At 35.0% G+C, this 21686-nt stretch overlaps 2 protein-coding genes across 3 annotated transcripts in view; one reads left to right on the top strand and one right to left on the bottom strand.

Annotated features, from left to right (window-relative positions):
• Window positions 1-8688: 8688 nt before the first annotated feature.
• LOC127800486 (vacuole membrane protein KMS1) lies at window positions 8689-18022 on the bottom strand. The gene is made up of 8 exons (XM_052335111.1): window positions 17639-18022; window positions 12273-12484; window positions 11973-12051; window positions 11247-11546; window positions 10161-10318; window positions 9783-9899; window positions 9389-9568; window positions 8689-9204 (listed from the first exon to the last, which is right to left on the bottom strand). The coding sequence occupies exons 1-8, from the start codon at window positions 17715-17717 to the stop codon at window positions 9034-9036; spliced, it is 1296 nt and encodes a 431-aa protein (XP_052191071.1). The 5' UTR covers window positions 17718-18022; the 3' UTR covers window positions 8689-9033.
• A 965-nt stretch (window positions 18023-18987) lies between these two features.
• LOC127799294 (uncharacterized) overlaps window positions 18988-21686 on the top strand; it is a 32579-nt gene continuing 29880 nt past the window's right edge. For both annotated transcript variants that reach the window (XM_052333211.1, XM_052333210.1), the window contains exons 1-4: window positions 18988-19272; window positions 19448-19570; window positions 19824-19981; window positions 21554-21598. In XM_052333211.1, coding sequence (XP_052189171.1) covers window positions 19204-19272; window positions 19448-19570; window positions 19824-19981; window positions 21554-21598 — 395 coding nt within the window. In that variant the 5' untranslated portion in view covers window positions 18988-19203. The remainder of the gene's footprint in view (window positions 19273-19447; window positions 19571-19823; window positions 19982-21553; window positions 21599-21686) is intronic.

Raw genomic sequence — 21686 nt, 5'->3', positions numbered from 1 at the left:
AAATTATTAAAACTATCTTGTTTTTCTACCATAATAATAATAATAATAATAATAAATTAATACATTTGTCACTAATAAGTTTTAGATTTATATATCATTCTTTGTGTTATGTCATCTTAATACAAATTTAAGCCATTTTTAAATTCAAAGATAGTATTTTTAGTGACAATTTTTTCATCAAATTAAAATTATAAAGTTATGTCACATTCAAGATTCCTCAAGGCCTAAATCCAAAACATTCCCTTCATAGTGTGGGCCCTAATCATCTCTCTCTCTCTCTCTCTCTCTCTATATATATATATATATATGTATATCACTATTTTCTGCAACTCCCTAATTGAAATCATGTTCCGATTTAAACTTGTGATTAGATCTTTTCAGTTATTTTAATATTTTCCCTAAATTTAATTACGAACAACTAATGTTATAGTTTACATATCTTCAACTTATAAAATATATCCTTTTGATTTTGTTGTGTTATAAACAAAGCCCATTAAAAGTTTTAAGAACCCAAAGCAATATTTTGTACTGAAAAATCACAAATTTCTCATATGCAGAGGGGGAAAGGGGTCCTAAACGACGTGCAAATAAAATAATTTTGATATTTAAAAATTTATTTAAAAAGATAATTAATTATTCATAAAAAATTATAATTTTGAAATGATTTTAGAATATTAGGATAATTATCATTTATAAAAGATAGATGTAGCAAATATAATCTTAACCAGACTAAGATTAATTAAGATAAGTGTTATCTACAAGAATCCTAATTCTATTATACCTTAAATCACTCCATATTTCTCTATAAATAAACAGATACTCTTTCCTAAAAATGTATAATGTCTCTGATACTAATTTCAATATATTTTTTTTTATCATATTCAACGTCTAAGTTAACCATCGAAGTGGTTGTGTGGGAACCACTCGCGCCCTCTGATTGTTTTCTTATTTTTGTAGATTCATGCAACTTGACGACAACATTTTCAGTCAACTAAATTCATTGTTGTATCCATGCAACAATAATTGACATCGTCTGTGAGTAACGTCCAAAAAGCCTATGAATACTACAACGGCTCTTACACAATCTCAAGTTGCATGAAGTCTAATAAAATCAATTGAGAAAAAAGACATTACACGTATGTGATAATCTCATTAATAGTATGCTTCTTTGTTTAATATTTATGCACCTGTCACTATTTTGTTTTTCAATTATTGCTTTATGTGAAAATAAAATACTCTTTTTAATTGTGAATGTAAGCATTATGTTGAATTGCAAAAATAAAAATATAGTTATGCTCTTTAAATTATGGACGTAGGCATTACGTTGAACCGCAAAAACAAAATATGGATATTCTCTCTAATTGCAGACGTAAGGGTTATATCGAATCGCAAAAATAAAATATAATTATTCTTTTGATTGCGGATGTACGCGTTATACTGAATTGCGAAAATGAAATATAATTATTATCTTTGATTGCGGACGTAGGTGTTACATCGAACCGCAAAAATAAAATATGTATATTCTTTTTAATTGTGGACGTAGGCATTATAGCGAATCACGAAAACAAAATATGGATGTTATTTTGCAGACGTATGTGTCACATTGAATTGTGAGAATAAAATATTGATATTCTTTCTAATTGTAGATGTCGCCCATTATTTCGGCAAGTATATACACACGAAATTGGGGAGCCTCAACAAAAGTTGTTTCAAGAAAATCATTAAGATATTCGGGGGTTACTTGCTTCGATGGACGAAGGACTCGTCCCGAACACATGCGCATGTTGAAGTTTGTTAAGATGTCAGGGGGTCAGTAGATGTACAAGACTCACCTTGGACACATGCGACAACCGTTAAGATGTTTGGGGGTCATTTGTGTCGACGAACAAAGAACTTAGCCTAAACACACGCGGATGTTGAAGTCCATTAAGATGTTCGAGGGTTAGTAGATGAACAAGACTCGCCTCGAACACATGCGGTAATCATTAAAATGTTTAGGGGTCGCTTGAATTGATGGACAAATGACTCGTCTCGAACACACGTAGATATTGAAAATCGTTAAGATGTTTGGGGGCCACTTGCATCGACGAACGAAGGACTCACCCCGGACACATGTAGATGTTAAAAAAATCAAAGCATGGATGTTTGAGAATGGTTTAAAAACCGAAACACGAGAGCGTAAGAGCGATTTAGAAAACAAAAAACATAAAAAACGTGTGGACGGTACATAAATCAAAAACTCAAAAAGTTTAGAGAATAATCTATCATTAGAAATAAAGGCAACCCTCAAATGACAAAGTGGGGAGCAATTGTTATGTTATAAATAAAGGCCATTAAAAGTCCAAGAGTCCAAAATATTATTTTGGGCTAAAGGGTATAAATTTCCCATATGTGCGCTGAGAAGGTGGGGACATCGCACACAAACATGCAAACAAAATAACTTCAACATATAAAAATTTATCCTAAAAGATAATCAATTATCCATAAAGAATTCTAATTCTGAAATAATTTTGAAATATTGAGATAAACGTTATTTATAAAAGATAGATGTCATATATAATAAATCTAGTGTCGACCAGACTAGGATTAATTAAGATAAGCGTTATTTACAAAAATCATGGTATGTGTATTTTTCGGACCACTTCTTATGGGGTGGACTCGACCCAGCAGGTCGACCCAATCTCTTGAAGCCCAATAGGCCCAAGGTCGAGCTCGTCAAAACAAAGTCACACGTTGCTGAGACTCGAGCTTAGACCATAGAACCGAGCGAACTCCCAACGATGCTCCCAGCTCACTGGCTTAACCAAGCGAGCTCCCAACGATATTTTCAACTCGCTAGCCTAATCGTTCAGCTCGCATAACAATAAAATCGCAGATAATCGGAGGCAGGGACCCACCTACTTTATCTGAGGCAATCAGATCCCTAGTAATACGGAATCCACTCTTGATTTTATGGAATTGATAAGGACACTTTGTCTCCCGTGACATTATCCTTCTATTTATACAATTTGTAAACACTCTACACTATAAATAAGGTCAAAAACCATTGTATAGAAAGAGAGATAATAATGATATATTGTTATTCTGCCGGAATAATAAGAGAACAGTTGTGGATTAGGCATCATTCTGACCAAATCACGTAAAAATTTTTCTGTGTGACTTATTATTTGTTTTCATTAGTTCCTCATTTTTGCATTTTGTGTTCATTTTTCTCATTGCGGGCATACGAATTATGGTCGTCTTTTGATTGTTTTCTTATTTTTGTAAATTCAGTCGGCTTGATGATGACGTTTTCAATCAACTAAATTAATTATTGTATTCAAACAATAACATGTTCAAAATCTAAAAGGTAAAACTTAATTACCAAAAATGATGGGGAGATGTTTGTGCTGAATTTGGATGAAATTTGACAAGCATGTTGCTCATGAAAAAGAACAAAAAGAGAAGCGGAAAAGTTGAGTGTAAATATATATGAAATTACTACAATGGGGCACTGAGAGAAAATCTTAGGAACTGTAGAAGCCATAAGGTGATGCATGACCCACAAAGGTACCCGGACCCAATCCACCTATTGCCGGGATCTATTATTATACTATCAGTGGTTGGACTGTTTCGAGCTGCTGATGCCTCATGGTAGCTAGCCTTGCTTGATTCCATCTTTGATCCACATTTGAAAAACCTGAGAAGGAAAAGACCTACTTTTTCTTTTCCTCCAAACAGGCCCCACACGAGCAATCAATCAGCATTAGTATAAAGAGCAACCCATCTTTGCTTCACGAAACAATTTGAAAGATTAGATTATCCTTTCAAAGTTGAAAGGCTCCACACACAGAGAGAGAGAGAGAGAGAGAGAGAGAGAGCATATATTATATTATAATACTGAGAGAGAGAGAGAGAACATATATTATATTATAATACTCAGAGAGAGAGAGAGAGAGAGAGAGAGTGAACATATATTATATTATAATACTCGTATTTTCAAAAGAAAGAGAAACCTGTGTTCATCATCATATGATATAATAGTCCAAAGTGCATGTGGAATTAGGGCTAATGTCAAGACACCATTGGCAGAAAGTTCAGTCTTTTTCAATTCTAGCCAAAGACTTTGTTTCTTTCTCCTTTTCTTTTTTCTTTTTCTTTCTCTTTTTTTTTTTTTTTGTTTAATCCTTATTTGTACATCAATGCCTGTGAATGTGATGGAGATTGATCTCTTGTTAGGTACAATTGGTACTGCAACAAATTCTACAATATTTCTGCTTGCTTTATTGCCTACCTTTTGTCCTAAAAGCTTATACCTTTGAAGTTAACTACGAATCACTTATTACCTTTTATCTTAAAAAAAATACTAATCCCCTCTTTTATCGTAAATATAGTTTTGTTCACATAAAATGAAAAACCACTCCTAATCCCCTCTTTTTTCTCTCGTAAATAAATCAGCAAATTACACTTTGAAAATTCTGTTTATCTACATATATATATATATATAGTCCATCAATAACTGAACTATAATAATGTCTTATCTGTAAGTGACCATTCCGATAACATTGTTAGGTATTTTATCATTCAATACCCGGCCGTCTCTATTTTTCATTCACAATTATAGCAAATTTTTATCTAAACCCTAAACATATTTTCTATAAATAATCTCATTCTAATTTTTTATTTTTTGGGGGTGGTCACAACCCTGATCTTCGGTAGTTGTAGTGGCCGGCTAGAATAATATGGATACAGAAGAAGACATGACAGGGTAGTAGTTGTGAAGATGTGGCCTCGAATGGGGTGCCATTGCATGAAAATGTGAAGCTGCATTTGGCCTGTTGCTGCCGTAATTGGCCAACAGCACAATCTTTTCAACACCATTGCTCACTCACAGCTAGAGCATCACAGGAGAGAGAGAGAGAGGCAGTAGTAGTAGTAGTAGTAGTAGTAGTAGTAGTAGTAGGAGTGTTCAAACCTTCTGTTCCTTCAATTTTATAATGACTCCTTTTTAAATGGCGGGCCTCAGCTCTCAGCTCTCCTGGAAAAATGAAACTCCAACACGTTACTTGGCTTTGAAGTAAAAGCCTCCTTTTCCTAATCAAATACAAATTGCTCTTCAAATTTCTTGGACTTTGAATTTGAGTCTCCCACGCCTTAATTAGCTTTACCTTTTACTTTGACTTCCCCTCTCAATGCATTAAAGGATTAATTAATTTTATATATTTTTAAAATTTTAGATTTAACATTTTTATTTTTGAAAAGTGCTAATTTTAAAATTTGGAGGTCGAATGATTAAATTTCAAGGAGTATTCTGAGTAATTTATCCTAAATTAAATTAATTTTGTAAACGAACAGGTGTTTAGTTGATGAAAATTTTAAAATATTTAAATTTTACAGATAGATGTTGATTGTTACAATTTGAAAGAAAAAAAAGGTTCGGAAGTCAGATTTATGAAAATATGAGGGTACAAACAGCAACTTTTAAATATTGGGGCCGTGCAGGTGCAGCCGTATCTGTGGATGCACTGCACTGGACAGGCGGGTGACTTTAGACTTCACTATTATGGGGGAGATGGAGATTAGGTGGGACCAGCTCACAGGTCAGACAACATTGCTAATGAATGAACAAATAAATAAATAAATAAATAATATTATTATTTCTAATGACCAGACGATCAGGGAAAAGTGGGTCCCGCACCATTCACTTGTTTTGTTGTCTGTCTGAGAAATGAAATACCTATAAAGGGCCCAAATTCATTGTTCCGCCGCCCCACCACCATTCACTTGGTGGTCCCCGGCGGCCACCACTGCAGCCGTGGACCAGATAGACTTTCCGGTTGCCGGGCCCACACCCACGTTTGTACATAAGTTTTATTATTATTATTATATTAATTTATTAAAGTCCTTATTACTTATATTTAAGAATAAAACTTAAATAGTTTGATCCATATAATTCCTGCAATTTTAAACATCTCGTTTATCCTTATTTTTATAAATTATAAGCACCAAAGTACTTTTATTTTCTTCCATTCATCCGATATCTTTTTTTATTTAATGATCACATTTAATAATTTTGTTAAATTTCAAATGTCTTCTCCTATAAATCTTCATGCTTCAGCCTTCTGTAGAGATATTATCTATATAATATGAAATTCTTGTTTATTTATATCATTCGTTCATTACCGTTTCGAAAAATGTCAAATGTTTCCTTTAAACACTGTTTTGGGGAAAAAAAAAACTGTAAAATCTCTAAAGTTTTTAATGATTGAATTTACTAACTTTCACTTTCATGAGGATGGGACTATGCTATATATATATAGAGAGAGAGAGAGAGAGAGAGAGAGAGAGAGAGAGAGAGAGAGAGAGAGAGGATATATATATATATATATATATAAATGTAGAGCCAGCAGAATAATTAAAGCCATCTTCTTCTACCCACAAAGGGGAGCTTTTCGTTGAGCAACAAGAAGGGTGCCAACCAGCTGCTTGATAGATGGGGGAATCAATAACTATATATAGAGCCAGCAGAATAATTAAAGCCATCTTCTTCTACCCACAAGGGGGAGCTTTTCGTTGAGCAACAAGAAGGGTGCCAACCAGCTGCTTGATAGATGGGGGAATCAATAACTATATATATATATATATATATAGCTTTTGGGAGGCTTCTTTCTTTGCAGCAGCACAACACAAGAAACCCCCTGCAACTGCAACTTCCAGGCAACCAACAGGCAACATGCTAAGGCAAGAAAGCAGATTTTTCATTTTCTGTTGCCCAATGATGACAATTGTACAAGGAGAGGAGCAAAGATACAAAACCCAAAACTCAAAACCCAACTCTCTTCTGGTTTTGGCCGAGGGATTTATGGTGATCTGTTTGGAACTTTGGATACACAGCTCCTATTCCAAACTGGGTTGAGAATTCTCCAGGTGCCAAACAAGGGGGGCAAGCTGTGATGGTACAGCTGGGCTCAGATGATCAGATCTATGTTCCATGGTGGTGGTGATGGCCTTGATGACTTCTTCAGGGGCAGATCGCAGCATTGGCAGCTCAAAAAGCCTGCAGTTTCTTCTCAGTGCCAGGGCACATAATGGGTAACGTTATGCTGAAAGTGATGGTTTTATAGGAGCATCAAATTCTCATCAGTTTCATCATCTGTGAACTCGGTCAAAGTTGAAGCCACCCCAGTCCAGAGAGTTTCCATACCCCCCCCCCCCCCCCCCTCCCTTCTCCCTTTTTTATTTGAACGATTCATACATGACCAATTTTTTAAAGAAAATTTAATTTTATTATTTCCTTTGTAGTAATCGATTTGTAACAAACTTAGGTAGATTGAGGGAATGGCATTGTGCATGTGGACCCTCTTTCTCTTGATCTCTAAGAATCATTTGAAGCATTGAAAGGCAGTGTTTGTTAGTTTATTAATGAGTTAGCAAAGAAGGAAGGTTTAATATTATATGCATATGTGTGTGTGTGTAGATATAATAGAGACAAGTTAGTTCTATTGTGATTTTGTTTATTCAAAGCCCAATGGCATTTGTTTATGCTTGCAATGCAAGTCATCAACTTAATCTAATGGAACTTCATATATCAAAGTACAATACTGTGGATTGATCCCTTGTAGATAGGGTTGAGGGTCATGCTAATTTTAAATTACCATTATCCAATTAATGATACTAAAATATTTTTAAATGAATGATAAATAATGGATTACATCATGCCATGCCATGCCATGCCATGTTCCCACCTCAAATTTATTATTTATGAGTTTTTCAATCATTCTCAGAATCTGGTCAATTAATGTTTTAGAGTGTCCTATCAAATAAAATAAATAAAATTGACCCTTAAATTACATATAAATGTCCTGAAATTGGGTAATTAAAGGGAAAAAAAGGGGAGAAAAGAAAGAAAAAAGATCAATGGCATAGCTTAATTATACCGCCTAAGACTCTCGTCACTTGGATCTCTCACTATCACTAAACCAAAACTAGTGCTTACTGACAGTGTAATCACTATCACTAAACCAAGACGAATTGGACACCCATCAACTATTTCATTATATTAAGATGGAGGGAACATATTTTATTGTATCCTGCATCCTTATTTTATTCAAAAATTTGCCACTTAGTTTAATTTATGCTCTCTCTCTCTCTCTCTCTCTCTCTCTATATATATATATACATATAGTATTTGTATGTTGTTGTCTTTACCTACCCACTTCTATTGAAGTTGGAGCCATGATGATGTTTCTTTAAGATGGCATTTTTATTATTATCATTATTATTTAAGTGAGGTGTTAGGGTGATAGGGGCCTTTTGAAGTTGAAAGTGACATAATTTAACTATGAGCTAATGGGTCATCGAAGATCTCATCAAATCAATTTTCTAATGGTAAAGGTGAGGTCATATCTAGCTAGTATTTTAAGTCGACAATCAAACATTGCTTGTTTTGATTGAATCATGAAGTATTTTTTTAATTAAGAATCATCCAAGCTGTTGGAAGAGCTCTATCCACCCAGGCTGGAAAGAAATTTCATACACAAATTCTATTAGAATGACGTAGTTATGTTTTAAAAATTTTAATCTGAGCTTATGATCACAAAAAAGTGGGACTTTGACCTCAATTTAATACAAAATACACCTTCCATTCTGAGCTTGTGGGTATTCTATGGATCACAATTACCATCACAGGTACACACAAGACACAAGGCATAATAAGGACAAGCAAGAAGATAATTGTTGTCTTGCATTGCAAAGAATATTAATTGGTTCTCCCCAGTGATCCAATCCCCACAGCAATAGGTAATAATGGCACCTAAAATTTCCCTCCACAACAATGGCTTACAGCAGATTAATGAAAACTGGTAATTCATACATGAAGCTATACAAAGTCGTCTTCTCTGTGAAGAAGAACATCGATCACATTTGACGCAGAGGGGGGGTATATGTGAGCGGCTTCTATGGCGGCCTTTAGCCCCGCCGGCTAAACAATTCATCGGCAAAAGAAAAAGGAAAAAGGGGGGAGTTCAATGACCGTGTTTAAGAATTAAAACTTCATCAAGACACATGATTGGAGTCGTTTGACTGCCTCGATGCCAACTCTATCTCCTGCTGGTTCTTAAGATATTTCTGTGCAGTTGAGGTCAAGATCTTCACAAAGAAGTTCATGATCATGAGCCACACAATGGAGTTCCAAATTGAAGTAAATGAAAGGTCCCATTTCTTCACCTGAAAAAGGAAATGAAATAAATGCCAGCAGTTTTTATACGAGACATAAAAATCAGAGAAATGGTCCAAGTCAAATCCAGTACGAATAGTAGTCAGATATCCTATCAAATGCGAATTAAATTGTAAAATGGCTGGTCATATGAAAAAATTCAGAGCAAAAATGAATGAGAATTGGAGCAAGCACCTTGATATTTGAGGGCATAGGAGCAGGGGTTGCCATGTACTTGGCTCTCATTGCATGCAATTTTGCAATGAGATTAGGCAGCACAGAAGCGAAACCAGGGATAAAGCTAAGCACCCAAATCATCTCATTTTCTATCCAGTCAAGAAGCTGATTGTTGCAAACAGATATAATGAACACTGTCTGCAAAAGAGCGACCAACCCACCTGAGTTTTACGAAATCAACTATAACAATGGCAAAAGGCTCTATTTAGCCAAAAAAAAAAAAAGGGAAAAAAATAAAATAAGAAATTCTATGTCTTTCAACATCCACTATTGGTTGTCAAGTACATATGTGATATGAAAATCATGAATGAAGAGAGAAGATTGATTTCGTAAACCTGTATGGGCCACAAACCTGTATGTGAGTTTTGACAATTGCCTTTCCAACCAGTGTTGCGAGAAAAAACTCCCAAAAAGGGATTCCAAATTGTCCGCACATAATGCCAGCAAGATCAAATAGCGGATTTGGCACCTAAAAGATACTTCAGTTAACCAACAGAGTACATATCAACAATCAACGAATATGATGGGGGAAAATGCCATCGCTCAATTACTTTCCACGGAAAAAGGGGTGCAGAGATAATCATTAAAAATATACACTAAATTTTCACACCAGAAATTAATGATTATGTTGAATTACAGGATTCATACAAATCAAAGTACCAGAAAATGGAAAATTAATACAAGGTTCTATGATATAGTGATGCTTGAAATGGAGGGAATCAAAACTAACCGAAGCAAGCACTAGAATTGTGAAGAAGTTCAAATATTGTGATTGTGATAAAAACCAACGCTTCATCCGATTTAGATGATTAGCTATGAACCCATTATCTTCAGTCTTGGAGGCATCGAATTCTTCCATGGTATCCACTCTATTACGTGACATTCTGGCTGCATAAAAGAAAGTAGAACTATGTAAGACAATTAGACTTGATGATTCATCTAACCGTCTTGACCACTAAATGGTTCATACATATTCTAGACACTACACAATGCCAAAACCATATTGGAAAGACCGGGTAAGACCAAGAAGTCGCCTTCTCAATTTATCAGATAAAATTTAGAAACATCTGACTCAATTAAATAAAGAGAGCCGTGCCTTTATATACACACAAACACAACAAAATATAAACAAGAAAGAAAGAAACCTCACAAGCAAGCAATAGCTACACACCAGATATGATCGGCAATAACTTCAGAATGCATAAGCAGACTTTGGCCTTAACAGTTCTACAAATATGATTCCAATTACAGAATTATCCACAGGATATTAGCTCCAGAATCACGTGAGCCAATAGCAAAACCTAAGGAATACCAGAACAGGAACACAGATTATAGTAATCATTGCACCCAAGGGGTGTCTCCATTGAGTGAGACTTCCCGTTTTGCAAGATTTGGGGCTGGGTCATCTTTGTATGCAGTGCTACCCTTGCTTCGCAAAGAAGCTATTTTCACAACTGGAACCCATGACTTCCCAGTTACAAAGGAGCAACTTTATTGTAATTTCCACTTAAATCCTTAGACCAATAAGTTATTATCTGTAGATATTTATTTAAACAATCCAGTGTTATGTTTGGCAGAATTTATAACTTCAAGGCAACAGGCAGAAATCCAAAAACTGAAATTTCACTTGACATGTCTTTCTTGGCAATTCTTTCTGAAAATAGGGTTAAAAAGGACTAATTTTCAGGAAAAGATTAATCATGTTTTCTACTTCTTGTTGATTGCAATATGACCAAAAACAGGATTCAGAGAACTATTTTCTGAAAACTACACCGAATGGCCTTGTGCATCTAAGAATGTAGAAAGGCAGGCATACCAGCTCTGGAAATAAAATATGGAGGGAGCTCCCCAAGTGCGGTCCCAAGGCCCCATAAAATAGCTTCCATCTGGACCTGAGGCAATATGCTGCTTAGTGGAACCCGTGTACCACATGCAAGTGAAAATAAAGGGGGCCCAAATTCTGAGCAATCCTTGTCAAGCCATGAAGGACCTCGCTTTAATTGAATTGTATCATATGGAGCCATTTTCAGGTCAACTCGGCCACATTGTGTAGCTTTTATTGTGAATAAGGCAATATGAGGACCAAGATAGAGGACAAAAGTGTGCAAGCCAGATCCTGAACAACATAAAGCAGAACAAGATTACAGATTCATCATACATACATATGTTTAGCAAGACTGGTCATTGCACATTAATGCTGAGTTGCCATACATAACATACAGACACCCCCTTTATCCCTATAACCTTGGTGCACGCCGGTTACCAAAGGAATGAATAACTTACTGTATTTCCCTCTCTTTCCATCTTCATAAGTCAGTATGATTGCACTGGTTTCACAACAGAGCAGTTAACTTCAGTAAACCTACAACTACTATTGCCTATGTATGGTACTGATAGAAAATAAACTACCTTTTCCACATAAAAAGGTTTAGCTAGATGTTCAGACCACACAGAAAAATCAACTCCAATAAAAAGCTCAACCATCAAAGATAATTGTCCATGAAATTAAGTAATTAAGATTAATGCAGATTGGTCTGCTCACCAAGACCAATAGAAGATGCAACACCAAGAGCCACCCACCACAATCCGAACTGTAAATATTGACGAAGCTCCTCAACATGCTGCAAAAACATGTCAATATTACACGCTTTTGATATAAAAAGAAGTATCCATAGAACTTTAACAAGATGTATGCCTAAAGTCAAGTGAATATTTTGAAGATAAAATATCACTGGAAAAAGTAGTGGCTGATGGTTTCACTGAAGTTCTTATGTATAAAGTGAAAGGGAAGATTCCCTGTTTGAGCATAAAAACAGAATAGGCAACCAAAGGAATAAAATACCTTTTCATGAGGACCATCAATGGTAAAAAGCAGTATTCCAATAAGGACCATAATGGTGCAGAAAACCATGGACCAACTGCCATGTGCCAATAGATATAAAACCGATCTCTTAAGATATTGAATAACTGCCAAAATAAAAAACTGTAATGTTTTGAAAGGTTGTGACATAAGCGTCAAATTTTCTAATTCCTTTTGATGCTTTGCTCGGATTCCTGCAAAAGGTAGCAATTCTATCAGGTGGTGGTATTCAATAAGATCAGACAGAAACTTCTTTACTTAAAGCCAGAAACTGTTCTGCAACCTCATTAAGTTTCCCACTTCATGGGACTGAGAGTTATAAGTCTCATTACAATGGACTAGTACTGCAAGATCATCTTGCAAGTTTGTCATCACAGGATGCATATACGAACCAGTAAATAATCTTATACAGCAAGCAAATACAGTTTGCACATTAAACCAAAAAATGAGACCTATTACTTCTTGACAAGTGGCCTATATACCCTACAACATTTCTGATACAAGCAAATCAGAATGTCAATCCAGTCTAATCAGAAAAATACTATTGATCGGTCCTAACTATAAGGGCTGACGTGATACAGCTCAATAATTATCTTATATATTCTATTAACCATAGTTGTCAAAGGCTCAAGGTGCACTAAGGCACATGAGTGCTTGGAGCCTAGGCAAGAGGCGAGAGGCATGAGCCTTTGGGATGTGAGGCACATATTTAAAAAATCTGTATAAAAATACTTATGCATCATTATTTTCAAAATACAACTATATAGAGGTAAATGTAAAATAACAAATAACTGATGGTATTTAACTAAATAACAGGGTGATTTGTCGTTTTCTCAAATGTCTTCTAGTTTTTTTTCTAGTTATTACTGGTTAGATTTTACAGTCCATCAAAAAACTAGGAAAAACAATTGCATAGGAGCAAAAGGTGTGAGCCTTGCACCTCTAGGTGAAGTGTGCCTTTGCACCTAGGCACCTGTCTCATAGAGTGAGGTGCCCTCAGCTGAGCCTTGAGCCTAGGCAGGGCTTTGACAACTATGCCATTAACTAAACAAATTTGAAAGCAGTATGTGTGGCACACTGTTCATGGATAACGACCATAATTATTAGCAATATCAACAGGGAGGTTCTAACTTCTCTTGATCTAAAAGGTTTTAAGGATCTGCTTGCCAGTAGAATTACACTTGCATAAATAATCCAAATCCTTCTCTTCCCCCACCTGACTTCCCTCCAAGGAGCTGGAAACCAAAATAAAAGGCTTAAAGGTTCTACAATAAATAAATGAGATTATTGCACCACAATCAAATCATATGGATCCTCCTTCTTCTCATCCACTAATTTACCTGTCAACAATCTCAGCTCTTTCCAGAAATACTATTTTAAATATGAATATACATATATAATTATATATTAGAATGGGGTTTTTGAGTTTACTTCTCTGATTGAACAAACTTACGAAATTCTAAATTAAAACTTCCAACAATGAAAGCAACAAAAAAAATTCCAGCGAAAAAAAAAAAAAACAAAAATTAAACTACATGAGCTAGGATACATTCATCTCAACTTGGCATAATAATATCAATTTCACAGTAATTGTTGTTGGTTTGGCTCATTACGGATTTACGATTTGATTTGATACAATTTCCTACTTTTACAGAAACAAAATACGAACTCACTAAATAGAAAATAAAAACATGTCAAGCGGCAAATAAAACAGGAAACACTAAAATGAGAAACACCAATATTCAATACAACAACAATCAGAAGCCTTAATCCCACTAGGTGAAGTCAGTATATAACTTTTAAACCTCCAGCCATCTCTACCCATGACCATATCCTCCATTTCATTCATTCACTTTATAGGTGCTTTACCAATCTTCTCATGGGTCCAAACCATCTTAATTACATCTCAATAGATGCCACTCCAACTTTATTAAGAAGAAGCTCATTTCTTATTTTATTATTATTATTATTTTTTTTTTTTGGGGGGGGGGGAGGGGGGGTATGGTTGAGCATCCAATGTAACATCCTCATATTCGTTATGCCCATATTTTGCACATATTAATAATTAATTACCTAACAATAGTTCCAAAATTCACATCATCAGAAAATTTCCCTTGAATTCAACCACTTCTTCAATAAACTAAACAATCCAAAATCTTTCCAGAGAGTCCACCCACGTGAAAAAAAAAAAAAAAAGTTCTAGACTTTTTTTCATAGTGCCTTCTAGGTTATAATTTTTAACCCAAAGGAATCTTCCATTAAGTATAGCCTTCGGTGAATGAAACTTGACAGGAGCACCAGTTTAAAAGCAAGATCAGGAGGGATAGCATAGACCAGAAAGTCATCAAACCTGAATATCATACCAAATGGCTGCATTTTCCGTTATTGCATCAGCTTGAAGGCCAGACCTTAATTCAAGATCACTAACATCAAAATATTTTACGCATAAATTATTACACTGCTGAAAGCTTATCTCCCAATTGATGGGTTGATGTTTCAATAACAGTGTCAAGTACTATAGGTGCTCTGTTAAGTTTGAGAGCAAATAAATGTGTTAAATCTGCTCTTGCTGCCTCCCCTTTAATAGTTCCTCTGAGTGGATTAATTGTCATCCACAGACTACCAAAGTGCAAAACTGTGGTACTTAGATATTCAAATATTTCCAATTTTACTAAGAATTCCTAATAAACCGAAAATCATTTATGACCTCAATAATGAGTACATTAGTCATCCATGATCTAGCATGAACCTGCTATAATATAGAATTGTTAGCAAAAAATAGAATATCCCTCATTCAGTTTGAACCCCAATAAATAGTATAAAACAAAATTTCCTAAAGGGCATTAACCCTATACAAAAGGACTGGCAGGAAACCAGAGGCTCCAACCACCTAGATACAAGTGAAGGTAGATTATTGTACAACTGTGCAAAAGGAGGAAAAACATAGAGAAGTGTCTTCCCTAAGCCAAAAAAGTAAAGTAGAAAGAACATGATCCTTCAAAACAAAGGTAGAACTCCCCACTGCTACTGAATGCTTGCTTGTTCCATTCATGTGACAGGCTCCATATCATACAAGCAGGACAAGACAACCAAACAGCTTTTTGAGAGCCAGGCAGAGGATTATGAAGGAGAAGATGATCTATCTCACTAGCCTTTTGCACATATGGCACCAATCCAAAATGACTTCCTCAACCTCCTCAGATTATTGGTAATGAGAATAGCATTAAAGGCAGTTATCCAAAAAAAATAAGGTGATTTTGCAGAGAGCATTAGTCTTCCAAACCACTTTCAAAAGAAAGTCATATATCCCATTGTGATAGGGACTGTAAAAAAGACTGATACATGGACAAACCTCATCAGTCCAGGTGCCAAAGCCATTTTGCATACCCCCTTGCAGTCAAATCAGAAGCCTAATGGAAACCTAACAATTTTGTCAAAGAGACAACTTCCCAACCTGAAAATTATGCCTAAAATTGGGAACACACACCAATCCAGAATGATAACGAGCGGATTCTTTGTCATCAGACAGCCAAAAAAGGTCAGAAAATTGCTCACATAATGGTGTATGGACCCAAGAGTCTGACCATGATTTAATTGTTCTGCCATATAGCCATACACATGCTGACCATAAAGGAAAGGTACAATTTGTTCCTTCCACATAAGCTAACTGCCAAAATTCAACTTCATAGGGACAGATTAGAACATTTTGAAAGCCTGAAAATGAAGAAGGATTAGGATTGATGGTTTTGACGAAGGTGGATCTTCTATTGCTCTGGTACCATCCATTTAGTAACTTACACAATTGACTATAAATTATACCCTCCTCACTTACATTGCATTAAAATTTTTAAATTTATTTAAAGTAATTGATTTAAATGCAATAGATTTGGAGACTAAGACAGGGTTGTGCTAGATATTATCTTGTCAGGATGTAATACTTGAACCTAACATCTTCTATTTATCATTGCTCATCTAATATTATGGATGACTATCATTGCTTGTCTAATTTTACCAGATGACTAGCACTAACTATCATCTTGCAAGGATGTTGTGTTTCAGTGCGATTCCTCATTCCTATCATTTTGTTATCTGATATTTGTGTTGTTTGAACATGAAAGGTTGCAGTTGATCCAATAGTAAGCAATGATGAAGCATCAGTATCAAGAAAAGGAGCACAAGTACCATCCCATGGCTATATGGCATAAGCATCCCATGGCTGTCATATGGAATAAGCAAGTTGAACTTCTTATTCTAGAGCAAGGAAAACATGGTTGTCAAAGGTGTGCCTAGGCTCAAGGCTTGGCTGAGGGCGCCTTGCTAGATGAGGTGCAAGTCATACACCTTTTCCTCATGCTTAATTTCTTTTGTTGTTTTTTGGACTTGTTAAAATCTAACCAGCAATAACCAGAAAAAATCAAAAGAAATTTCACCCCATTAAAACACCCCATTATTTACTTTAATAATGTATGTTATTTGTTATTTACGAGTTTGTAAGTTTGCATTTACCTCTATATAGGTATATATTGAAAATAATGATGTATAAGTATTTTTATACAAATTTTTTAGATGTGTACCTCACATCCAAAAGGCTCACACCTTTGCCTCATGCCTAGGCTCCAAGCACTTTGGTGCCTTAGTGTGCTTTGAGCCTTTGAAAACTACAATGAAAGTTAGATTACTATGATGTTTGGTTTACTAATAATTGAGACTTTGTGATGGCTAAAATCATGCTGTTGATTGGATACTACTCTTGTTCTGTTCTGATTATTCTAAATACTATTCCAGCAACAGCTCAATCAGACTCTCCTGTTCCCCAAGCTAAGGTAGAGCAGCTATTTCCCAAGTGATAGCACTAAGAATATCAAACACACTTATGAGTGCCCTAAAAAATCATTGGGGAGTGAACCTCTACCGTCACAGACTGGACACCCCAGTCGGGTTATCTAGATACTACATAAATGAAAACACCAAAGGAGCTCTGCCAATCTCGCTAGCAACTTGAACACTGGAACTGCTTGTCTATGTCTCCCAATCAACGCTATTAGGGTTAGTTACATTACTAATCCTACAACAAAATAAAGAGGATTTGGAATCAAAGTCATCAAAAGTAAGATTTAGCGTTACTAGTATAAGCAATTAACATTAATTTAAGGCACACCTCAGCAATAACGATTCACCTCATTCTCCAATCGAACAAACGGCTAACACAAAATCCGGGCCTCTAACAAATTTTCAAACTTTCAGGTTGGCCTTAGAGCTATCTACCAATCAACGTGTAATGAATTCGTAGCATAGCACCGAACTCATAAAACTAAAGAACCACCAAAAGGGGAATCTGAAACACTTGCCTTGAATCAACGTATCCGCATCCTGAGAACCAGAGGACGGAGAGGATTTACGGTAAGTAGCCTTTTTCTTCGAACCCATTTGACGGCTCGACGCGTCCTACAGATATCTGCTATTGATACGTATATGATGGTGCCCCGTACATGGGGAAACCCGAATCAGATGAATCGACTTGGTTGGATCTGCAAATGATGATCGAACAAAACAAAGAAACGACGGGATTAAAACAGGTGCAGAACGGTCGATTCTCCAGATCCGTGGGAAGAGTCGTCGAGAGAGTAACCAGAAAGGGAGGCAATGCTCTCCAGTTTGCGTGAAGATCCACTCTTTGAGCTCTCTCTCTCTCTCTCTCTGCGTCCTCTCTCGAGTAAAGAAACGGACGTCAAGAATTGGGTACATCACTTTCGGATAAATATACTCACGCCCGTTACGCTACTATTTTATTAAATGTCACTTAACCCCGTTAATATAAAATATGATAAATTTATATTCCGTAAGACTAGTTTGTTTGTAAGATAAATCTATATTTTTTGTGTTTATATTTTTATATAATTATTTATTTTTATTATTTTTAAATTAATATTTTTAATTTAATTTATTTTTTATTTTTTAATATTTTTTTAATAATAATCTAAATTTTTATTATTTTAATTATATTTTAAAACTTACATTTTTAAGTTAATTTAATTTTTATATTTTGGTATGAATATAATATAACTTATATTTTATCATCTTATTTTAATTTTTTATATAAAAATATAAGAATTAAATTGATTTAAAAATATAAATATAAAAATATCATCAAAATAATAAAAAATTTAAATTATTATGTTAAAAAAATTAAAATTAATTTTAAAATTAAATTTAAGAATATAATTAAAATATAAAAAATTAAATAATTATATAAAAAATAATAAAAATATAAAATAAAAATATGAATTGGACTTTGTTTGTTTGAATGTCAATTATACGCTTCCAGTATTATTTTTTTACAATATTATAAATAACTCAATTTAACAATAATTATTATTTAATGAATAATATTCATTATTGCATAAAGATGATGATTAAATTTTAATAAATATTTTTTATTTTTATTTTTAAATTACTTTGTTAATTGAGGATAAATATATCATATTTTATTAATTAATATAATTATTTAGTTTTATAAATAATATACTTTATTTAAAAATAAAATATAATATTTATTAAAATTTAACGAGTTGCTTCTCGCTCGTTTGCTCTCTCAAATAATAACTCAAAATATAAATTTGAAGGTATGATTTAAACAATAAGCCGGGTTAGCCCGATTGAACCGCCTTTAAGTATTTGGAGTCCGATTCGACCCACTACAGAAGGAGGAGAAAAAGGAAAAACCTCTTAAACCTCGCCTCCTTCGTGCCCTGTGTTACCGGCCGGAGGCGAAGATCCCATTGTTCCGCCGCCTCTACTCTCAAAACCTAGCGACATCACCGGCCGGATTTGAAGAACCCCTGGCGTGCTCCCCCTCTCTATCTCTGCCTACATATACATACATACAGTAGATATATATATTTATACATAAAACATGGCGACGGTGGCGGAAGCCCGGGCGGTGAAGTCTCTGAACAAATCTCCGGGTCGCAGGCGCTTTGTGGTGAGCTTCCGCTTTATACGTACTTGTACTTACCGTTGTTGGTTCCCGTGTGTTCTCAGCAACCAACCGGCGCCTCTGCTATTTGGGAAACAATTTACTCGTTTCTCTCGCAATTAGATGTTTGATTTTGTGTTATATGAGAATTTTATTTGTTGGAATTGAATTTTGTCTGCAGTTCAAGACGTTCTATCAGCGTATCGAGGAAATTGACATTGGCGTCTTCCGGAGTCTTGACCCTATCAAGTCGGAGCCCTCCGAAGGGTCTTCGTTTTTCCGGGACTGCCTTGTAGAATGGAGGGTATGCTACAACTACTTTTCCACCCCCCCCCCCCCCCCCCCAAAAAAAAAAAAAAAAGGCATTTAGGAATTTCAGTAGGGAGCTTGGTGCATTGTTACATGCTCTACCTTAGCAATTCCTTCAATTACCCTGTGTATTTGCATCCTCTAGAACACAATTGAATGCTTTCTTTTCTTTTCTTTTTTTTTTTTGTTGCTAAATACTTTGTTTTCTTATTTTCAGTGTTGACTAATCATTGGTCTTCCTCATATAGGAATTGAACACTGCAGAGGATTTTATTTCTTTCTATGAGGAAATGATGCCCTTGGTGCAAACATTGCCACAGATAATACTGCACAAGGAGATGGTACTCTCGAAACTTCTTTCAAGGTTGCAAATGAAAGGGAGGCTGTCACTTGAACCTATTCTCAGGTATCCAACATGTAATGTGTTGAAATTGATTTTTGTGAATTTGAATAAAAAGCTTCCCTGAAGTATACGCTGCATACTTCATCTTTAGTCTAATATTATTCTCGTTATCTCTTTGTTTACTGGAGTATGTGCCAGACTACTGGTTGTGATGACTCCTAAACTTCATTCTTATACTTTATGTGGCAGTGATACCTTGAGTATCATTAATTGTATCAAATGCTTTAGGTCAATACAGAAATTATTGGTTTGCTGGAACATCAAAGTTAGGAAACAGACCTACAAATTATGGGAATTGCAGTATGCATAAAAAGAAAAAGAAATTTCACCACTTGTCTCATGATTTAAGTTTGTCCCCCATCAAGTTAGCGTCAACAGGAAAAAAAGAGAAAACCTTCGGCCATGTGTCACATGGGGGCTTTCTGAATGTGGTGGTTTTCAAGAACTCACCTGGTGTCTTGGGGGGTTGTTTGTTTCCAAGGGGGCAAACATGTAGTTTCACTGCAGTTTGATGATGAGTCCATGATGTGAATGGGAGTGAGAATTGACAATGCCATGCTTTTATTTGTCTTGACATCTAAACTTTCTTAAGAGGGAAAATATTGAAATATCCTCTTGAGATTACTAAAATGAGCAATTTATGGCTAATTGGCTATCAAAGATGGAAAAAAATCAAAATAAACTTTTTATGGAATGTCTTTTGTACTTCTTGAGGAAAGAACTGCATTAAAATTGTATTTTAGCTTCTAAAGACCTCAGCGATGATAACTAGAATAATTTATTGGGAAAAACAATGAGTGATAATTAGAATAGAAGAAATGTAAATTAAAATAAGCTGGTAATTTTGAGGAGGTTAATGTGGGGAGAATTTTGTACTGCTACAGAAGCATAAAGAAGGCTCTCTTGTGTTTTAACTTATACCAGAGTTCATGCACACGCATTTTGTATAACCATGGTATTCGGCATTATAAGAAGGCGCTTGCGAAATTGCATTGGAGTTATTTATGCTGACATGTTTATGGATTTTGGCTTTGTATACTTGTTCAGTTGGATTTGCTTTTCCTAGCATCCCTTTTCAGTTAAGGATGGAGTCAAATTTTAGATGTTTCTATTCTTTTTTACCTTTCTCAGTTGGTTATTTAAGTTAACTTAAAATATTGATAGAGATGAGTACTGTTGCATTAAAGATATGTGCTTGTGTTATTTGATGGAAGAGTGAGTTGGTAAATGGTGATGGTTTACCAGAGATAAAGAATATTTCTTATCATTCAGAAAATACTATCTATTGATCTCTATCCCTATTGCTGCCTCCATGGAGCCTGTGCCCAGACTAAAGTCTGTTGTAGCATCTAAATTATATGATTCACAATGGAATGGGCTCATTTCTGAGTTCCTCTTTGTGTTTACAGAAGTTGCTCTGTGTTTAAAAGAAATTATTTGTCCCGTGATGAATGATATCCTTCTCTTTTTCTTTTTATATTTCCAAAGTCATTATAATTAAATTAGGGTATATATTAGATTATTTCTGCTTTGTCCTTGCAACCCATTTTATCTTTATTTTATCTTCATCTACAGGTTGATTGCTGCATTGTCTAGAGATCTTTTGGAGGACTCTCCCCTGTAAGTTACTACTTGACTCAGATTACTGGTATCGTTAAGCTGCTTAGCATTTTGTTTTATTTGTTTAGGTTTTCTGTATATTTACTCT

This window comes from Diospyros lotus, chromosome 4 (assembly GCF_014633365.1).
Source record: "Diospyros lotus cultivar Yz01 chromosome 4, ASM1463336v1, whole genome shotgun sequence".
NCBI lineage: Eukaryota > Viridiplantae > Streptophyta > Magnoliopsida > Ericales > Ebenaceae > Diospyros > Diospyros lotus.
This window is presented reverse-complemented; position numbering and strand designations above follow the sequence as displayed.